This window comes from Gallus gallus, chromosome 19 (assembly GCF_016699485.2).
Source record: "Gallus gallus isolate bGalGal1 chromosome 19, bGalGal1.mat.broiler.GRCg7b, whole genome shotgun sequence".
NCBI lineage: Eukaryota > Metazoa > Chordata > Aves > Galliformes > Phasianidae > Gallus > Gallus gallus.
In genome coordinates, this window is record NC_052550.1 from 6,216,824 (window position 1) to 6,233,877 (window position 17,054).

General features: G+C 64.9%; 3 protein-coding genes across 4 annotated transcripts; all 3 read right to left on the bottom strand.

Annotated features, from left to right (window-relative positions):
* Positions 1-320: 320 nt before the first annotated feature.
* PIGS (phosphatidylinositol glycan anchor biosynthesis class S) lies at positions 321-4,934 on the bottom strand. Its single transcript, XM_015296060.4, has 12 exons — positions 4,326-4,934; positions 4,097-4,236; positions 3,914-4,025; positions 3,700-3,789; positions 3,382-3,473; positions 2,863-3,061; positions 2,383-2,525; positions 2,167-2,281; positions 1,788-1,933; positions 1,609-1,709; positions 1,052-1,262; positions 321-895 (listed from the first exon to the last, which is right to left on the bottom strand). Exons 1-12 carry the CDS (start codon positions 4,408-4,410, stop codon positions 620-622), a joined length of 1,710 nt encoding a protein of 569 aa, XP_015151546.3. The 5' UTR covers positions 4,411-4,934; the 3' UTR covers positions 321-619.
* Positions 4,680-8,344, bottom strand: ALDOC (aldolase, fructose-bisphosphate C). The gene is made up of 9 exons (NM_001206496.3): positions 8,286-8,344; positions 7,391-7,510; positions 7,060-7,271; positions 6,920-6,974; positions 6,690-6,850; positions 6,110-6,193; positions 5,855-6,029; positions 5,573-5,772; positions 4,680-5,111 (listed from the first exon to the last, which is right to left on the bottom strand). The coding sequence occupies exons 2-9, from the start codon at positions 7,500-7,502 to the stop codon at positions 5,016-5,018; spliced, it is 1,095 nt and encodes a 364-aa protein (NP_001193425.1). The 5' UTR covers positions 7,503-7,510; positions 8,286-8,344; the 3' UTR covers positions 4,680-5,015.
* Positions 8,345-10,004: 1,660 nt separating this feature from the next.
* Positions 10,005-16,993, bottom strand: SPAG5 (sperm associated antigen 5). Of its 2 annotated transcripts, none has more exons than XM_015296077.3 (24): positions 16,936-16,993; positions 16,612-16,701; positions 15,008-16,371; positions 14,734-14,926; positions 14,488-14,607; positions 14,324-14,416; positions 14,100-14,234; positions 13,897-14,016; positions 13,702-13,794; positions 13,483-13,617; positions 13,244-13,337; positions 13,065-13,158; positions 12,894-12,963; positions 12,541-12,674; positions 12,075-12,240; positions 11,813-11,996; positions 11,632-11,703; positions 11,433-11,556; positions 11,080-11,191; positions 10,852-10,932; positions 10,609-10,752; positions 10,416-10,490; positions 10,260-10,340; positions 10,005-10,172 (listed from the first exon to the last, which is right to left on the bottom strand). In XM_015296077.3, exons 1-24 carry the CDS (start codon positions 16,957-16,959, stop codon positions 10,074-10,076), a joined length of 3,897 nt encoding a protein of 1,298 aa, XP_015151563.3. In that variant the 5' UTR covers positions 16,960-16,993; the 3' UTR covers positions 10,005-10,073. The 2 variants fall into 2 exon arrangements, with proteins under 2 accessions (XP_015151563.3, XP_024997844.3); XM_025142076.3 differs by having other exon boundaries at positions 11,632-11,721.
* Between the last annotated feature and the right edge of the window lie 61 nt (positions 16,994-17,054).

The window sequence follows — 17,054 nt, forward strand, 5'->3', positions numbered from 1 at the left end:
ACCCCGACAGCGTCACGCTGAACGCGCTTCTGTTTCCCCTGTACGACCCCAAAGGGGTTCCCCTCCAACTTGAGAGCTCTTAGGTTAACGTGCCGAAGGGAAAAGCTCGACCCCAGTAATAAGTCTCAAACCCAACGCTCACAGACCCCATTAATAACTGCCCACCAACAGCTGAACCCCACAACCCCCCTTCCCCACTAGGAGCTGTGGGCTACGTACCTTTAAAGACAGGACTCATTTCAAAGCAAGAGGTGGACAAAGCCCGGGGAGCAGCAGAGATTCACACAGCCCCCCCCCCCCTCCCTGCACAACGGGACAGATTGGGCAGGGGGGGCTCTTTATTTACACATGAACACAGCGCAGGGCTGTGGGGTGCATGCAGGTCTCCCTCCCTTCCCCTCAAGTCTCAGTAAGAGGGGTGGCAAGCAGCAGTTCTGAGTGGAGGGTGCAAGATTCTGTGAGCATCTCTCACCCCTGAAAGCAGCTTCCTCCCACGCCTGCATCTGGAATGCACCCCCAGGTCTGGGCCTGACCCAATGCAGTTCAGGGTGCCTGCCTGCACCACGATGCAATGCACTCCGTGAGGTCCCAGCCTCAAGGCAGGGCGCCATCCGTGGGCTCAGTCCATCTTGGTGGGCTCCTTCTTGCTCTGCCTGGCTTCCCGGAGCATCTTAGCCAGGGAGAGGAGGATGGGGACAGCCATGGGTAGGAAGAGGGGGATGTAGATGGCGAATTTCTGGTCATCCGGGAAGTAGAGAAGATGGAGAAGAGAAGGGTCGAAGAATGCCCGCTCCGAGGAGGTGACAGCTTCCTTGCTGGCCTGGAAAGCAGAGCGCAGGCGGCCCTCAGCCAGCTCTGCCACGGCATCCTGCGCTGCAGCCACTGCTCGGTATACCTGCACAGGAACAGCACAGCAGTCAGTCCTCAACCAGGGAGAACCAGAGGAACAAAGCTAAGGGGCTTTGCTCCTGGGCAGTGCCCCGCTGCTCTGCATGGGGCCAGCAGCACCTGGTCCCCTCCACTCCCCACATCAGGGTGCCCCCAGCCCTACCTCTGAGGCGACGTCATCTTTGATGACGATGTTACTGATCTGGTCCAGAAGCTGTGCCAGCGAGGTCAGGGTGGTGGACACAGTGGCAATATTCTCCAATGTATGGGCCCAGAGCAGGTGGTCCAGCTCCCAGTCGGCCAGTCCTTCATTCCCTGGGCTCTCCACCAGGAACTCAGGGGGCAGCTCCTCCCGAGAAATCCCAAATAGTAACCTGGGAACAGATGGGAAGGTCCCAGCCTGCATCAGGATGCACAACGCATGTGCTCCTTGCTCTTCCCCCCTCTCTGGTGCACTGAGTCCCAGCAGGACTCAGCTCACACCCAGCAGCCTCCTGCATGTAGGGCAGGACAAGCCTCGCACATCAGGACACACAACAGCACTCCTGACCAGGGAGTGGTGTTGGTTGGTGGTCAACACCCCCAAAGACCACAAAAAGTCACCCTCCACCTCCCATAGCCCACAGAGGGGCTGAGCTGGTGGGCTCCAACATGGAGTCATCGGGCTCTGACCCAACAATGCACATATGTGGACCTGGGGAGGGAAGAGAGAGTCCTCACCGGAGCTGGGCCAGGAAAACCTCCATCACTCTCACCATGTCCACATCCACGCGCAGTGGGAGGGAGGTTTGGGGGGAAGCAGGGACTTCAACATTGTAAATCTGCAGGAAAGCACGTCAGTGAGGCACAGCCAGAGCCTGGTAGGGAGGTTAAGCACTGCTAACATCACAGCCCTGTACCATGATGCCACCCCAGCGGGGGCTGTGGAAGGCATTGGTGGTTACTGGGGCTCCATCCTTGTCCTGGATGTAGAGTGGGGAGTGGGAACGCTCCGGCACATACAGCAAGAAGTTCAGCACAGGGTAGAGTGAGGCAGCGCTGGAACCTAAAGCAAAACTGAGTCAAAGAACTCCCCTGGCCCACAGGGACAAAGAGAACACAGCCTTGCTCTTTCTTAAGAGAACAGAACGCTCAGCCCAGCAAGTCTCAGGTAACCCCACCCCAATCAGGTGGGCTAGAAAGGTGCTGTAGGAAGGGAAGGGGCACAGGTGTAGGCACAGCTGTCCCCACCTCAGCAGAGCCTGGTCCCACCAGAGCGGAGTCAGGAGTGGTGCTCACCCAGCCGGGCCTCCACAGGGTTGATGACATGTGGGAGGCTGTGTGCGCTCAGGATGAAGCTGGAAGACTCCTTGTCAAAGCGTGGAGTTACTCCAAGAACGGCGTAGTATAAGATCTGCAGGGACACAACACAGATGTTGCTGGCAGAGAAGAACATCCCAGGGCACGTGGCAGGGCCAGGGCTGGGCTCTCCCCATCGCCTCTCCCAGCCCTCACCTGTGAGTCGACAGAGAAGTTGGCCACAAGGTTCAGCTTGTCCAGGATGGGCTGCACGTAGTGGTTCACAGCACCCTCGATGTCCCAGTCCACATCATGCGACTTGGGGTCAGGGTTGAGCAGGCTGAAGGTGATTTCGTACCCTGCCAAACACCCAGACCGTGAGGCACCAGCACAGCCACCACCTGGTGACGCCAAGACTGGGCAAGTGGCTACAAGGGAGCTCCCCAGAGCCACGGGACCTGACACCCTTCCTCCCAGGCCCTCCCTGATGTGGGGTTACAGTCCAGCACCCCAGCACACACAGATCACAGTGCAGGTCCTGTCCCCAAGCAACAGACAAGAGCAAAGGGAAGACTCTGGGGGCCATTATCCCAGAAGATATTCAGGGTTGCTACAGGTAGAGCAGGAACAGCCTCGCTCCAAAATGCAGCTGGCCTTCTGAGGGACAGGAAAAGAAGCTGGGGTGCAAATCCATACCCAGGCTGGATTTCAAGTGCCGCCAGGCGTCGGGGCCGAGCTGACCATCAGGAACACGGTCTGAGAGGGCAGCAGCGATGGAGCTGGCCGTGAAAGACATCACCTGCATGAGCTGCTGGAGGCGGGCGTGGAGCGTGGCCAGGCCCTGCCCAGCCCTCACCAGGGCGCTGCGGTGCTTCCCCACGTAGACATTGACGCCCTGGGGAAGGGGCAGCAGTGAGGGCTGGGAGCAAAGACAGCTCTGCTAACACACCAAAGAACCTGGTGCCACCCGTGACAACCTGGGGAGGGATATATGTCCCCCTAGGGTACCTTCAAGGGGGAAAATCCCACGTTCCTCCCTGCTTCTAATGGTCCCATTTCTTACTAGGGTTTTACAGCAAGATCCTTTACATCACTGAACCCCGGGCTGCATGCTGGTAGGACGGGGAACGTGGAGAACTGTGGGTTTCCTCCATTATAGCCTGCCCCAGAGCTGCAGCATCCCACAGAGGCTGGCGCTGCAGGTTGCCTCCCTACCTGAGGCAGGAGAGAGGAGGCTTCAGGAAGCACATACACAGTCAGAGAGCCTGGTGGAGAGTCCTGCAGCGCACGCAGAGCAGCGTCGGCCTCTGAAGAAGACAGATCCATCAGTAGAGCTGGGATTTTCAATCTGCTGCCCATCCCACAGGCAGCGAAGCCAAGCCGTGGGCTAAGCCAGCTTCAGAAAGCAGAGCTGCTCCTCCAGGGCCGAGGTGGGGCTGCAGAGTGCCCACGTGCAGCCCTTCCAGGAGGGTAAAGCACAGCACAGAGCACGCAGAGCTACGGCTGTGCCTGCAGTGACCCCTCACCCCATACCTCGCGCTGTGGCCGCTCCCAGCGCCGCCTCCTCCCGCGCCGTGCTGCCGCGATACGCCGTCTCGGTGCGGGACGCGACATCGGACCGTGCTGTCAGCGGGGGAAAGCCGAACCCGGGATGAAAACCCGAGGGCGGCCCTCAGCGCCTCCCAGGCGCCACGCAGATGGGGGGGGAAGGGGGGGACGGGGCAGAGGCCGACCGCGGGGCTCTTACAGCTGACGGGCACCCGCTCCTCCCGCACGTCCCCGTACGGCAGCCGCCGGGGCAGATCCGCGGGCACAGAGCCCGGGAGGAACACCACCGAGACGCTCACGGCCACCTGGAACTGAGGAGCGCGGAGTGTCACGGCCCGCCTCCGGCCCGCCCTCCCGCCCTGCCGCGGCTCCCGCCGCTCACCGGCAGCCGGCCCAGGGCCGCGATGTCTCCGTAGGGCAGCGCGGCGCGGTACGTCTCCGTCGTCTTCCACCACAGCGGCAGCCCCAGCAGCACGGCGATGGCGGCGAAGGACAGCGCGGCGCGGCGGCCCCGGGAGCGCTCTGCGGGGACACCCGGGTGAGGCTCCTGGCCTCGCTCTGCCCCGTCCTGGCCTCAGCGAGCCCGGCCCGAGGCGCGGTGCCGCCGGTACCTGCTTCATCCGCCGCCACCGCCGCCGCCGCCATCTTCTCTTCTCGTCCCACGGCGAAGGCGGGGCTTACGCCCAGCTCAGCCATTTAAAAACTCCCGGCGCGCAGCGTAGCCAATAGGCGTACAGCTAGCAGGGAGGTGGCTCAACCACGCCGGCGGCGCAGCCAATCAGAGCTCTGCGGGCGGGACTCGGTCTCTACGGGTGCCGCAGAGGGTCAGGCGGTGCCCATGCGTTTGGGCAACGAGGGAACGGGGAAGCAGCGCTCTTCCCCCATCCCCCCACGCAGCCCCACGGCGGGCTGAGGCCGGGCGCAGCTCATCGCACGGGCGGGCGCAAGGAGCCAGGCACAGCAGCGCTGTCTCTACCGTTTATTATTCGCTGTTAGGCTATTTTGGTACACGGGGTGCACACGAGAACACGACATGAGCGTCCCGAGGGCGACGTTGACCGGGACTGCGAAGCTACGTTGGGGCAGGGGCACCTCCAGGCCTCCCCTCCTGCCCTCCTCACGGCCGGGCCCTCCCCACCCTGGCCTGGCCAGAGTCCCCTTTTCTCCCTGGGGGGACCCAGGCCTCCGCCTCATCCTCGTGGGGCCACCTTCCCCTCCCCTGGGTGGCTGGGGTGGAAGCGGGGTGGTGTGAGCAGTGGCGGGGGGGTCCGGGGCGGGGGCCGGCAGGGCCCACTGGAGGCTCAGTATGCGTGGTTGGCCACGTAGAGGGACTGCCCGGCGGCCCCCGAGTCGTCCCCGCTGCCCTCATACTTGCCCAGCGCCGCCAGCCCGTTCACCTGTGGGGAGAGAAAGCGTCGGGCCGTGGGACACAGCCCTCACGTCCCCCAGCACCCCACAGACGTGGCCCTCGGTGCCCTCCATCACCCCCCAGGTGTCCCCCACCCCGAAGGCATCGGCATCCCACCCCCACCCGCAGGAATACGGCCCTCGGTGTCCCGATCCTTCTGCACAGAGGCAGCCCTCAATCTCCGCCGTCACCCACGGGGACGTGTCCTCCCCACCACCTGTAGGGACTTCGGGCTCCACGTTCCCACCATCCACAGGGACTTCATTCGTGGCGCTCCCACCCCTCTCAGGCACAGGTGTTCCCAGCACCCCTCATTCTTGGTGACCCCATCGTCCACACGGACTCGGTTCTCGGTGCTCCCACCACCCACAAGGACTTCATTCTTGGTCTCCCCACCCCCGTGCAGCACAGCCATTGGCACCCCATCCCACAGGGGCCATCCCCCATCACCTCTGCACGCTTGACGAACTCCTCGGTGGCGGCATTGGCGTTGTCCCGCTGCCCACGCCAGGCACTGAGCGCCGACGCCTGCAGCGCCCGCCCATAGGAGAAGGTGAGGGCCCACGGCCGCACCAGAGGGCATGTGTTGATGGCGTTGAGGTTGATGGAGGCCTCCTCCTCACTCTGCCCCCCAGACAGGAAGGTGACACCTGCAGACAGCAGCGTTATGGCACCCAGATGACCACGCGGCATCGCCGTCCCGTGGTTTCCACCACGTCCTGGTGGCAGTACCTGGCACGGCTGGGGGCACGGTGCGGCGCAGAGCGGTGACGGTGGCCATGGCGATCTCCTCGGGGCTGTACTTGGTAGGGCAGGAATGCCCGGGTGTCACCATGTTGGGCTTCAGCAGGGTCCCCTCCAGGTAGACGTGGTGGTCGCTCAGCGCCTTGTAGACAGCCGCCAGCACCTGCAAACAGACCAACACGGAGTTTCGTGGCGTGGAACGGCACGGCACATCCCCACCCCACCGCCTGCCCCGCTGCTCACCTTCTCTGTCACATACTGGCACCGTTTGAGGTCGTGGTCACCATCAGGCAGGATCTCCGGCTCCACGATGGGCACGATACCGTTCTGCAAACACCGGGCAGACGGCATCACGGGGATGTTTTTGGCCCCATAGCAACATAAGGCAATGCCTAGACCTGGGGGTGATGCCCATCCTGCGAGTGGCAATTCTTGGCCCCATGGGCAATGTTCATGCTTGTGGGGTGACGCCTGGCCCCACAAGTGACGCCTGGCCCAAAGAAAGATGTCCATGCCATGGGGCAATGTTCGGCCCCAGGAGGAGATACCCATCCCCATGAGATATTACCCAGCCTATGTGTTGATGCCCAGCCCCACGGGTCAATACCTGGCCCCATATGGTGACACTCATCCCATGGTCAATGCCCGACCCACAAGTTGATACCCATCCCTACAGAGCAACGCTCAGGCCCTAGAGAAACACTGAGCTTCATGGATCAGTGCCCATCACTATGGGGCAACATCTGTGAGTCAATACCCATCCCATAGGTCAGTGTCCACTCCACGAGGTGCCCACCCACACGGCCTGGCTCCAGATCCATACCTGCTGGCAGATGCTGGCATAGCGGGCCAAGACGTTGGCGTTCTCCATGATGGCGAGGGCAGAGGGAGTATTATCACTGATTTTCAGCACGCAGCGCCACTTGGCAAAGTCAGCCCCATCCTTCTTGTACTGAGCGCAGCGCTCCGACAGCCCATCCAGACCTACCGGGCAGCACCGTCAGCCCCACGGCCCCAAATCTCCCACCCTCACCCCACATTTGCTCCACCTACCCTGCGTGGTGGTCTCCCCATCTGTCCCGGCCAGCGGAACGACACCTTTGTCCACCTACGGATGAGTGAATGGAGGGTGGACGTCGATCCCCTCACGGCCATCCCCAAGCACCCAATAAACCACCAGATCCTGCCCCCACCTTGATGCCCACAACGATGCCCTTATCTTTGATCATCTGGACGAAAGGAGTGCCGTCGTCAGCCTTCTGGTACATGGTCTCGTGGAAGAAAATGACCCCCCCGATGCATTTCTTCACCCGGCTGTCAGCACTGAACAGGATCTGGCGGTACAGCCGGCGGTTCTCCTCCGTGTTCTCCACCCCGATCTGGTTGAGGCGCTTGGCCATGCTCCCTGCGGGCACCCGGCACCGTCACCCAGAGGGGAAGCACTATAGGAAGCACTATAGGACATCCCCCAACCCCCCACCTCCCACCCCCCATCACCCCTCCGGCTCTCAACCCCTCACTGACCCACGGATTCATCGGCGGCCAAAATGCCCTTCCCCGGGGCCACGATGCGCAGCGCGATGTCCGACAGCTCCTTCTTCTGCTCGGCTGTGAGCGCGGGGTATTGGTGCGTCATGGTGCTGCCTGCCGGCGGACGAGGGCTGAGTCACGCACCGCCACCCCCCCCCTTCCTCCCCCTCCCGTGCACACCACGCGCCCGCACCCTACAGGGATTGGGACCCCCAGGATCCCACCTCCCCACCCCCCCCCATCCCCATCCCTGGGCACGTGGCCCCCCCATAGGGTCACGTTGCATAAGCCCCGAGCGGGGCAGCGCCTCGTGGAGGATGCCGGAGAGCTCCCAGCCATTTTGCTGCCTGCTCGCCCGCCCCCAGCCCAGCCATCTTGAGGGAGAAAGGGGGAGGGGGGCTCGGAGCGGGGCACGGGGGTACCGGGGATAAAGTGGGGACGGCGGTGAGAAGGCAGAGGGGTACCCCTGGGGGGTTTGGGGCGTGGGAAGACTGCTGGGTGCCGGGGATGGGATAGGGATGCGTTGGGATACGGATACCCCAAAGCCGAGGAGATCTCGAAAGTGGGAGACCCCAAAGTCGGGGATGCTCCGGGATGGGGACAACGTGGGAACGGCGACGCGCTGCCCCCGGGCCGGTCCCCTCCGGGCAGTACGTGCATCGCACGGGCTCAGGAGGTGCCCCGCGCCCCCTGCAACCACCCCATACCCGCGAACCCCTCTGCCCGAAGTTCTCCCCCCACCCCGGGAGCCCCGCGGTACCGCTCTGCACCGCACACAGCAGCCGTCGGGGCGGCCGCTCCCTCCGTCGGTCCCTCCCGGCTGCTCCCCGTAGTCCCCCCCCCCCACCGAACCCGGATCCCGGTTCCCCATTCTCGGTTCCTCCCTTACCGTGCGGGACCGGTGGCGGCGGGCACGGAACTGCGGGCTGAGAGCTCCGGCCCCGCGGTAAATGGGGCTGCGATGCCGCAGAGCTACGTGACCGGTGGGGCGGGCCCGGCGGGCGGCACCCGGTACGACCGGCCCCCTCCCCCCCCGCACAGCCCCGCCCCGCCGCCACCGCAGCGGTGGCACTTCCTCCTCCCCCCCCCCAAATGTATGTGTCCCCCTCCCACGTGTTGCTCTCGGGGTCCCCGAAGCGATCGGTTCTGACTGGAGACCCCCCCCCGCGCCGCCCCGCTTTGCCGTCGGGGATCCCCCTTCCCACCGGGATGGGGAGGCAGCACTGCCACCGCCGTGTCACTTCCTGATGTGTTCGGGGAAGTGACAAAGCATGTCACCCGCGGGACACGGCCCCACTGTCACACCCTGCTGCTGTAAGGGACCCCTCCCCCCCAGGCAAGAACCCCCTTGTGCCATTCATACCACGGAGAGGACCCTCAAAGACCCCCCCCCACCCCCCCTTGCCACTGTGGGGACACACCTGGGCCGCTCTCTGCCCCTATTAGAGACTCTGCTGTGAACCCCCACAGCACAGGGACCCCTCGTGGCACTCACACCATGGGATGGGAGCCCCACATCACGGATGTGCCACTCTACTGCCACTCTCTGCTGCTATTAGTGGTGCTGAGACCCCTCTGTGCCCTCCCCATAAGGCAAAGACCCCCCTGTGCAACTCGCCCCATGGGATGGGAACCCCCACCCCACCCCCTAGCCAGCCCTAAGGACCCCCCTGTGCCACTCCATTGCCACTCTTTGCTGCTGGGGCCCCTCTGTGCCACCCCATTGCCATTCACATCCTCATGCAAGGACCCCCCCTGTACCCCCCCAGCCCCACAGAGCCTCAGCACAGCACGGGAGCCCCGCACATGGAGCAGCCCCCCCCCCCCCAGGTCCCAGCAGAGCCGCCCCAAACCGGCACAGGGACAATAGCTGTGTCCCCACTCGCCTCATGGGATGGCTGCCAGGGCTGAGTGCTGCTGAATCCCCGCCGTAAAAGGAGGGCTCAGCATTGGCGTGGCCCTAATCCAGGCCAGGCAGCGCATGCTCCCCCCCTGCCCCCCCCCCCCCATCATCATCACCATCCCCAAGCTGGGCACCCCACCCCGTAGATCCATGGGTCACATCCACTCCCACAGCAGTGGGGTTGCAGCTGCAGCGGTGCCACCCACGCAGGCAGTAAATACAGGCACGGGGTCAACGAGGGCAGAGGAAGGTGACCCCGAGCGCCTGCGGGACGTGTAGAAGCAGAGCGCTGCACTTGTTGGAGTGCTGTGCTGCTATTTTGGGCTGTGGGGGCAGAAGGGGGGGGGGGGCACAGGGAGCATCTTTGGGGTTGGGAAGGGCGGATCCTGTGGGAGATGCTCTATGTAGGGAAAGAGGAGGCCCTATGGGATTCCCTCCTCCTTCCTCCCCAAGGAGTTACACATCTCCATGCAACAGGTCGGGGGGGGGGGGGGGGGGGGAGGCAGCCTCCTATCCCCTCCCTGTACGCCCCAAAGCAGGAGGGGGGGGGGGAAATCTATCTAGGCCAGGAGGAGGAGCGGGGGCCCTGGGGAGGGAAGCTGGGTCAGATGGGGTGGGAGCTTTGGGAACACGGAACCTTATTGAGAGCAGTGCTGGGGGGGAGCACGGCTCCGTAGGGGGGGTGTCCCCAGACAGGGGATGGGGTGAATGCCAACAAACTTTATTCAATAAATAACGACGGCGTTAAGCACAAGAACGTTTCGGCGCTGTGGGTTACAGAGCAGCCGGAGCTTTCTCGCTGTTTGGCTTCAACCCCACGTGCTGCAGGAGGGCACGGAGCTCCGGGGGCAGCTCGGGGAGGGCCAGCAGGACCTGGGAATATGGGAGCAGGGTGAGGAGACCTCAGGTGCTGCTGCAGCTCCCAGAGGGGTGGGAGCAAAGCTGCCGGGACCACCTCACCTCCTTCACCTTCTCCTGCAGCTCCTCCTGGCTCCGCAGCATCTTCTGTGCTTGGCTGAGCCTCAGCTCCAACCCTCGCACCTGCAATGGGGGGAGGCCGTAAGGACACAGCCCTGAGCAGAGGGAGCACCAGAGCGTCCCCTCCCCACCCCATACCTGCTCCAGGTAATTCCCCGACACCACCACCTTCTCATCCTCCTTCTCCAGCAGCAGCAAGCGCAGCTTGTCCACCTGCAAGAGGAGCAAGGATGGGCAGCCTGCTCTGCGCCCCTACCTGCACCAGGGGGGCTGCAGGAGGGGATCCGACCCCACAACCCCTCCCCCCCTCCTCCCCCACCCCCACACTCACCTCCTGCCGCAGCAGGACACGCTCCTGCACGTGGGCTGCGTCCCCCTTGGCCTCCTGGCCTCTCATCTCCTCCCACAGCACCTTGGCCTCAGTCTCTGCACGCTGCAGCGAGCGCTTCAGCTGCGTCACCTCCTCCTTCAGCCTCTGCAAAGGGAGGCAGGGGGGCAGGGAAAGGGGTCCCACTGCTGTCCTCCCCCCCCCCCCAGGGCGTGGGTCACCACCCCACTGCACCCCCACACGCACCGTCACCTCCCCGCTCTTATCGATGAGTTGCAGCATCTTTGCTTCCTGCTGTTTCACAACATCCTGCAGCTCCTTCTCGTTCTGCAGGGTCAGAGAGTGGGGTCAGGCTGTGCCCCCCCACCCCGATGGGACCCTCACATTTGAGGTCACCCAGATCCTGCTGTCCCAGATCCCGGCCCAACCCAGTTTGGCTCTGCCCTGGCCCAGTTCTGGGGAGGGGGGGCTCACCTGCAGCTTGCCCTGCAGCACCTTGTTCAGCTTGGCAATGGTGGCAGCCTGCGCGTCCATCCGCTCCTGGCTCTCAGTCGTCACCTCCTCCAGCTGGAGCTGCAGGTCAGAGCTGGAGGGGGGGGGGGGGGGGGGGGGGGGGAACACAATGGGGCTGAGCAGGTGGAGGATCACAGTGCACCAAAACCCCCCCCCACATATCGGTGCCCCCAGTTGGGAAGGTCAACCCATACCCACCAGCTCACTCTGGAGCAGCAGCAGGGCAAAAGGAAGAGCCCACACCCCCAATGCCTGACTCCACGTGAGCACCCCCAGACCCACACCTCCCCCACTGCAGCCTCCCTTGGACTCACATCTCCGCCTGCAGCGCCCTGAACTCGCTCTGCTCCAACTCCTGGATGCGGGAGCTCAGCGCAGAGAGGTCGGACACCACGGCCCGCAGCTCGGCTGCCTGCTCCATCAGACCGTCCTCGGGCTCTGCAGGCAGAGGGCTGCTCAGCAGGGTGCTGGGGGGACATGCTGGGGACGTGAGGGGCAGGGACAGCGTGATACCTGGGGGCTTCGGTGTGGATGCAGCCCTATCCCTGGCAGATGTGCTCTCACCTTCAGTGCCTTCATCACCATCTGCAGAAGGGCAGAGTGCTTGAAGGGGAAGGCCCAGGATGAGATGTCCCCCCTACAGCCTGGGGGGTCCAGGACCAGCCCCACAACCTGGGGACCCCCAAAGCCTCACCTCTTCCTGACACTGCCTTCAGAACACTGCCTACAAAGGACGCCCTGGCGTGGTGCGGTGTGTGGCGGGCAGGCGTGCGACACACGGGGGTCCAAGCACTGCTACGGGGGGTCCAGGGCCCACGGGGGGTCCTCCAGCCTGGGGTCCAGGTCTTGCTCCTCGATGGGACCTCGTCATCGTCATCCTATGGGAAGGAGGGGATGCGGTGCTGGGGGTGCTCCGATTGCACGCGTGCCATCTGCCCCCCGTAAGAGGGTCCCACCTGGTGGGGCAGGGCGGCTCGCAGGCAGTCAGCCAGCTCCTGCAGCCTCGCCTTGCTCTCGGCAATGCCTGCTGAGCACCAGGACACCCTGTCCCTCTTGAGCTGCAGGTCCTGCAGCTCCGCCTTGGTGCTCTCCAGCTCCTTGTGCAGGGCGGCTCGTTCCTCCCTGCAGGGAAGGGGGGGGGGGGGGGACAGCGATGTGAACGACTCTCATTCCAACCCCGAGGGTTGGGGCAGGGCTTGATTTTTCTTTGAGGCTTTCTCCAACCTCAACAACCCCCCCCACCACCTCCACCCATGCCCCAGAGGGCGCAAAACCAGCGCTACTGAGTTCCCCAACCCGAATTACTGCACTCAGCCGGAGCTGCTTTGCCTAAAGCTGTGCCTCCCTCCCCCCCACGCACGCAATGGGACTGCTTGCCCAACCCCAAGGCTTCGGGTAGCAGGGGTGAGCACAAAGCCGTACTGCAGGCTCTGGTGGGCTTCCAGCAGCTCCTCGTGCTGCAGGCTGCGCTCCTGCAGCTCAGCCAGCGTGGATTGCAGCTTGGCTTCCACCTCCATCAGCTGCCTGCGGGACATGCGGTTCTCCTGGTCCAGAAACTGCAGGGTAGGGTAGGAGGGGGGGGGAGGTGGGGATGGGGGACACACACATCCATGAGCACCCCCTGCATGGCACACACAGCTGGGGGAATTATCCCGAGCATCACTGTGCGTGCAGCCCTACGTGCGGGCTGTCAGCGCTGTAGGCTGCTGGCTGGCTGCCACCTGCCAGTGGGGACATGTGACACCACGCCACGTGCCATGCGCCCTGGCTCTCACCTCCCGGCACTCCACTGCTTCCTGCAGCTCCCGGCGCTCCCGCTGCAAAGCATCCCTCTCCTTGGTCAGCCTGACGCCAAGGGATGGATGGGGATAAGCCAAGGGATGGGGTTGGGGGTGCCGAGAGGGGACTGGATGGGGTAGGGCGAGGCGCCGGGGGTGCAGACCCACCAGCTCATCTTCTCCTTCTGCTCCTCGTAGTCCTGCTGCAGCGCGTCCTGCTCCTGCTGCAGGCTGGCCAGCTGCTTCATCACCGTGCTCAGATCTGTGGGGGGAAGAGCCGTGAGCACGGGGACACCCCGCAGCCCGCTGCCACCCCCCTGCTGTGCCCTCCCCCCCCCCCCCACTACCTGTGCTGAGGCGTGAGTTGGTGACTGCCAGCTGCTCCCCCTGGGCCACGGCGTCCTGCAGAGCCTCCAGGGTCTCCTCCAGCTGGTGGGACACCTGCAGAGACGTGGGGTTAACCCAGAGCATCCCACACCCCAGAGAGCACCCACGTGCTCCATTCCCCACGTCCTCCATAGGACAGCCCCCCACGAATCCCCCTCCTTATCTGGGATCCCCGAGGTGCACCGGGTGGCCCCATTACCTCCTTCTTGGCTTGGAGGGCTTCCTCCACCCGTTGCAGCGCAGCATCCCGCTCCTGCAGGCAGCTGTGCAGCTTGCTGGGGACGTCCCGCAGCGCAGTCATGCAGCGAGACACCAGGGCACGCACCTGCTCCCGCTGCAAAGGGACGGGACAGCCCTGGGCTGAGCTGAGCTGAGTGCTGGTGGGGTGGGTAGCACACATTGCTGGGACAGCCCTCACCTCTCCATCCAGCGCTCCCCGCTCCTCCTGGAGGCTGGCAAAGGTCACGTCTATGAATTCCCGGAAAGGCTGAGCCTCTGCAGCCAGGGACACCTTGAGGAGAGGAAAACAGGGAGTGTTCCCACAGGGGCTGCTCAGGGCACAGCCCTGAGCCAGGGCTACGAACCCTGCAGGGTGTGGGGGACGGTGCCATACCTGCTGCTGGACGGCAGCTGCCAGCAGTGCGCTCAGCTCCTGCTGCAGCTCCAGGCTCTGCGTGCGGGCACCAATCTGGGCAGCAGCGTGGGAGCGAAACGCCTCCAGGAAACCATCGCTCTGCAGAAGGGTGGCACAGCTCAGGACACATCACCCCCCATCCCCGGGTGGGGACAGCAGTGTCACACTGTAGGACACGTTACCTCCTGCTTAGCACGAAGGGCTTCATCCGCTCGCTGCTGTGCAGCATCCCGCTCCTGCAGGCAGCTCTGCAGCTTGGCAGGGACACCGTGCAGCACCGCCTCGCACCGGGACACCATGGCACGCACCTGCAGCCTCTGCAAAGGGACAGCAGCCCTCCTCCAGCTGCCATCTGCCACCTCCCTCACCCACACCCCCAGGATCCCTCCGTGCCCCCCGCGCTCACCTCCTGCTCCAGCGCCGCGTGCTCATCCTGCACGCCCTGCAGAGCGGCGTCTGCCACGTCCCGCAGCGCACGGCGCTGCCCGGCCCATGCATCCTGAGGAAGGGATGAGGACACCGATGGCACCGGGGATGGCAGCGCCCAAATCCCGTCGCACCCCAACGCACCATTGCCTCCGCTGCCCGTGCCAGCTGCTGCGCCAACTCCTGCTCTGCTCCACGCTGCCGCTGCACAGCCTGCACCTTCTTCTGCAGCTCCACGTAGAGGCTGTGGTAGATCCCCTCCTCCTAAAGGCAGGGCAGGACGTGTGCCACACCAGCACCTCCCCACCAGCACTCCAACCCCGTGCCACACGCCACGCTGAGCCCTTCCTGCATACAGTGGGATGCGGCCCTGCAGGAGGGGACACTCACCCCCCGGGGCCGGGTGACATCAGTCTGGGTGTGTGCATCCCTCTGCCCCGCCGGCCCCACAGCAGGGAGCGGGCGCTGGCAGTCCTGCCAGTCACGCAGCTGCAGTGACAGCGCCTCGATGATGATCAGGGTGCTCTCCAGCCGCCCCTCCAGCTCTGCTCGTGGCAGCGAACGCAGCTGCTCCCGGGGACAGCTGGGGACAGAGGGAGCCCCCGTGGTTGGGGATGGGACACGGCCATGGGAGCCCATCCCCTCACCCAGCAGGGATACGTACTGCCAGAGCAGAGAGTCGGTCTCGGCAGCGCTGTCCTTGGCACCAGCAGGCATGGATGTGCCAGCGCTCCTCTCCTCTGGGGTCATGGTGGTGCCCGTAGATAGGGTGAGCACTGGGGTGACACTGGTGCCCGTAGACATGGTGGGCACTGGGGTGACGCTGGTGCCCATAGACATGGTGGGCACCGGGGTGATGCTGGTGCCAATGGATCCAGTGGGCACTGGGGTGACATTGGTGGCAATGGATCCAGTGGGCACTGGGGTGACATTGGTGGCAATGGATCCAGTGGGCACTGGGGTGACACTGGTGCCTGTGGCCATGGTTGGCACTGGGGTGACGTTGCTCCCCACAGGTATGGTGGGCACTGGGGTTACGGTGGTACCCGTAGATACAGTGGGCACTGGGGTGACACAGCTCCCCACAGGTATGGTGGGCACTGGGGTGACTCCGGTACTGACAGCTGCAGTGGGCACTGGGGTGATGTTGGTGCCAGCATCCCGCCACGACACGGACAGGCTGTGCCTCAGGGACTCCAACAGGGACGAGGCAGGGAGGGTCCTCTCCAGCCACACCAGTGGCATTATCCAGGACACAGCCCCCAGGGACGGCTCAGACGAAGGCACCGGGGTGGCTGCTGCTGCTACTGCTGACTCTACAGGCTCTGAGCCCACTGCCTCGACCTGGGGGGAGCACTGCTCCGGTGGGGCAGTGCCCGGGGATCCAGCCATCCCCAGGGTGCTGCGATGTGGAGGAGTACCCACATCCCTATTCTCAGACAGGGGTTGGGAAGCCACGGGGCTGCAGGAGAGGTCAGGGGGGGCCACTCTCCACCTGCGGAACGGGGTGTCCTGAGGGGTGGAGGTACCGGGGGGGCCTGGAGAGGGGCTGCCAGGGGTGTCCAGAGCGCAGGGCCCTATAGAGGTGCTGCCAACAGGGTCAGGAGTACGCTGCTCCAAGGGAGTGCTGCTGGGGTGGTCCGGAGATGGAGGCAGCGGGGGGAGGTGGCTGGGGGAGAATGGGAAGATGGGCACTGGGGCACTGCCATGGGGCTCTCGGGGGGCCCCGCTGGGGGTCTCTGGGGGGCTGTCCTCTTGGGGAGCATCACGTGGGGGCACCAGGGTGTCAGGCCCTGAGGTGGCGTCACCCGGGGGCTCTGGGGCATCTGTAACCGGGGTAGCGTGGCCAACGGGCTCTGAGATGCTGATGGGGTCGGGGGTGGCATTGCCTGAGGGGATCTTCATGGGGCCGAGGGGCTCCGGGTCGGTGCTGCAGGGGGCGCACGGGACTGCAGTGCGGGGGAGCCCCGGGGCAACGCGGCCAGAGGGGCACCGGGCGCGGGGTGCGGGAGTGCCTCCATCGTGGTCCTGGAGAACGGAAGGCAGAGGAATCAGGGCAGCCCCGCGCCCTCCCCCCGTACCTCCGCACCCCCACCCACTTCCTCCAGTGCCCCATACAACCCCTCCAGCTCATCCCCACACCCGTATCCCACTCCCCTCCCTAAACTCCCCCATCTACTCCCCCATACCCTGAACTCCCCCCGGGTGCCCCCCAGCTCCTGTACACTCCCTGCCACCCCCCGCCCTCCCCCCCTCCCCCGCACCGACCTTGAGCCGCAAGCGGCGGAGCAGCGGGGTGATGTTGGTACGCTCCGCTCCCTGCTGCAGCCGCAGCTCCTGCAGGGGCCGCCGTTGTGCCTGGGGAACGGGCACCGGGGGGTCAGCACCGGAACCACCGCCCCCCCCATCGGCACGGACCGAACGGCGCCGCGTCCAACCCTCCAACCGCCCCTAAAACCGCTGCCGGGACCCCCTCCGCACCCAGCGGAGCCCCCCCCACTGTCACACCGGACTCTCGGTCCGGTAAACCGCGGCTATGGGACCGGGACCCCCGACACCAAGCAGCCCCCCCTCCCCGTTCCCCGCACTCACGGCAGAGACGCGCGCTCCCCGCATGGCCGCGCTCCCGCCGCGCCGCTCCCCGCCGCCCATTTGAAAACCACGCGCGGCTCTGATTGGTCCCGCGGTGGGGGCGGGGCTACGTCTCGTGT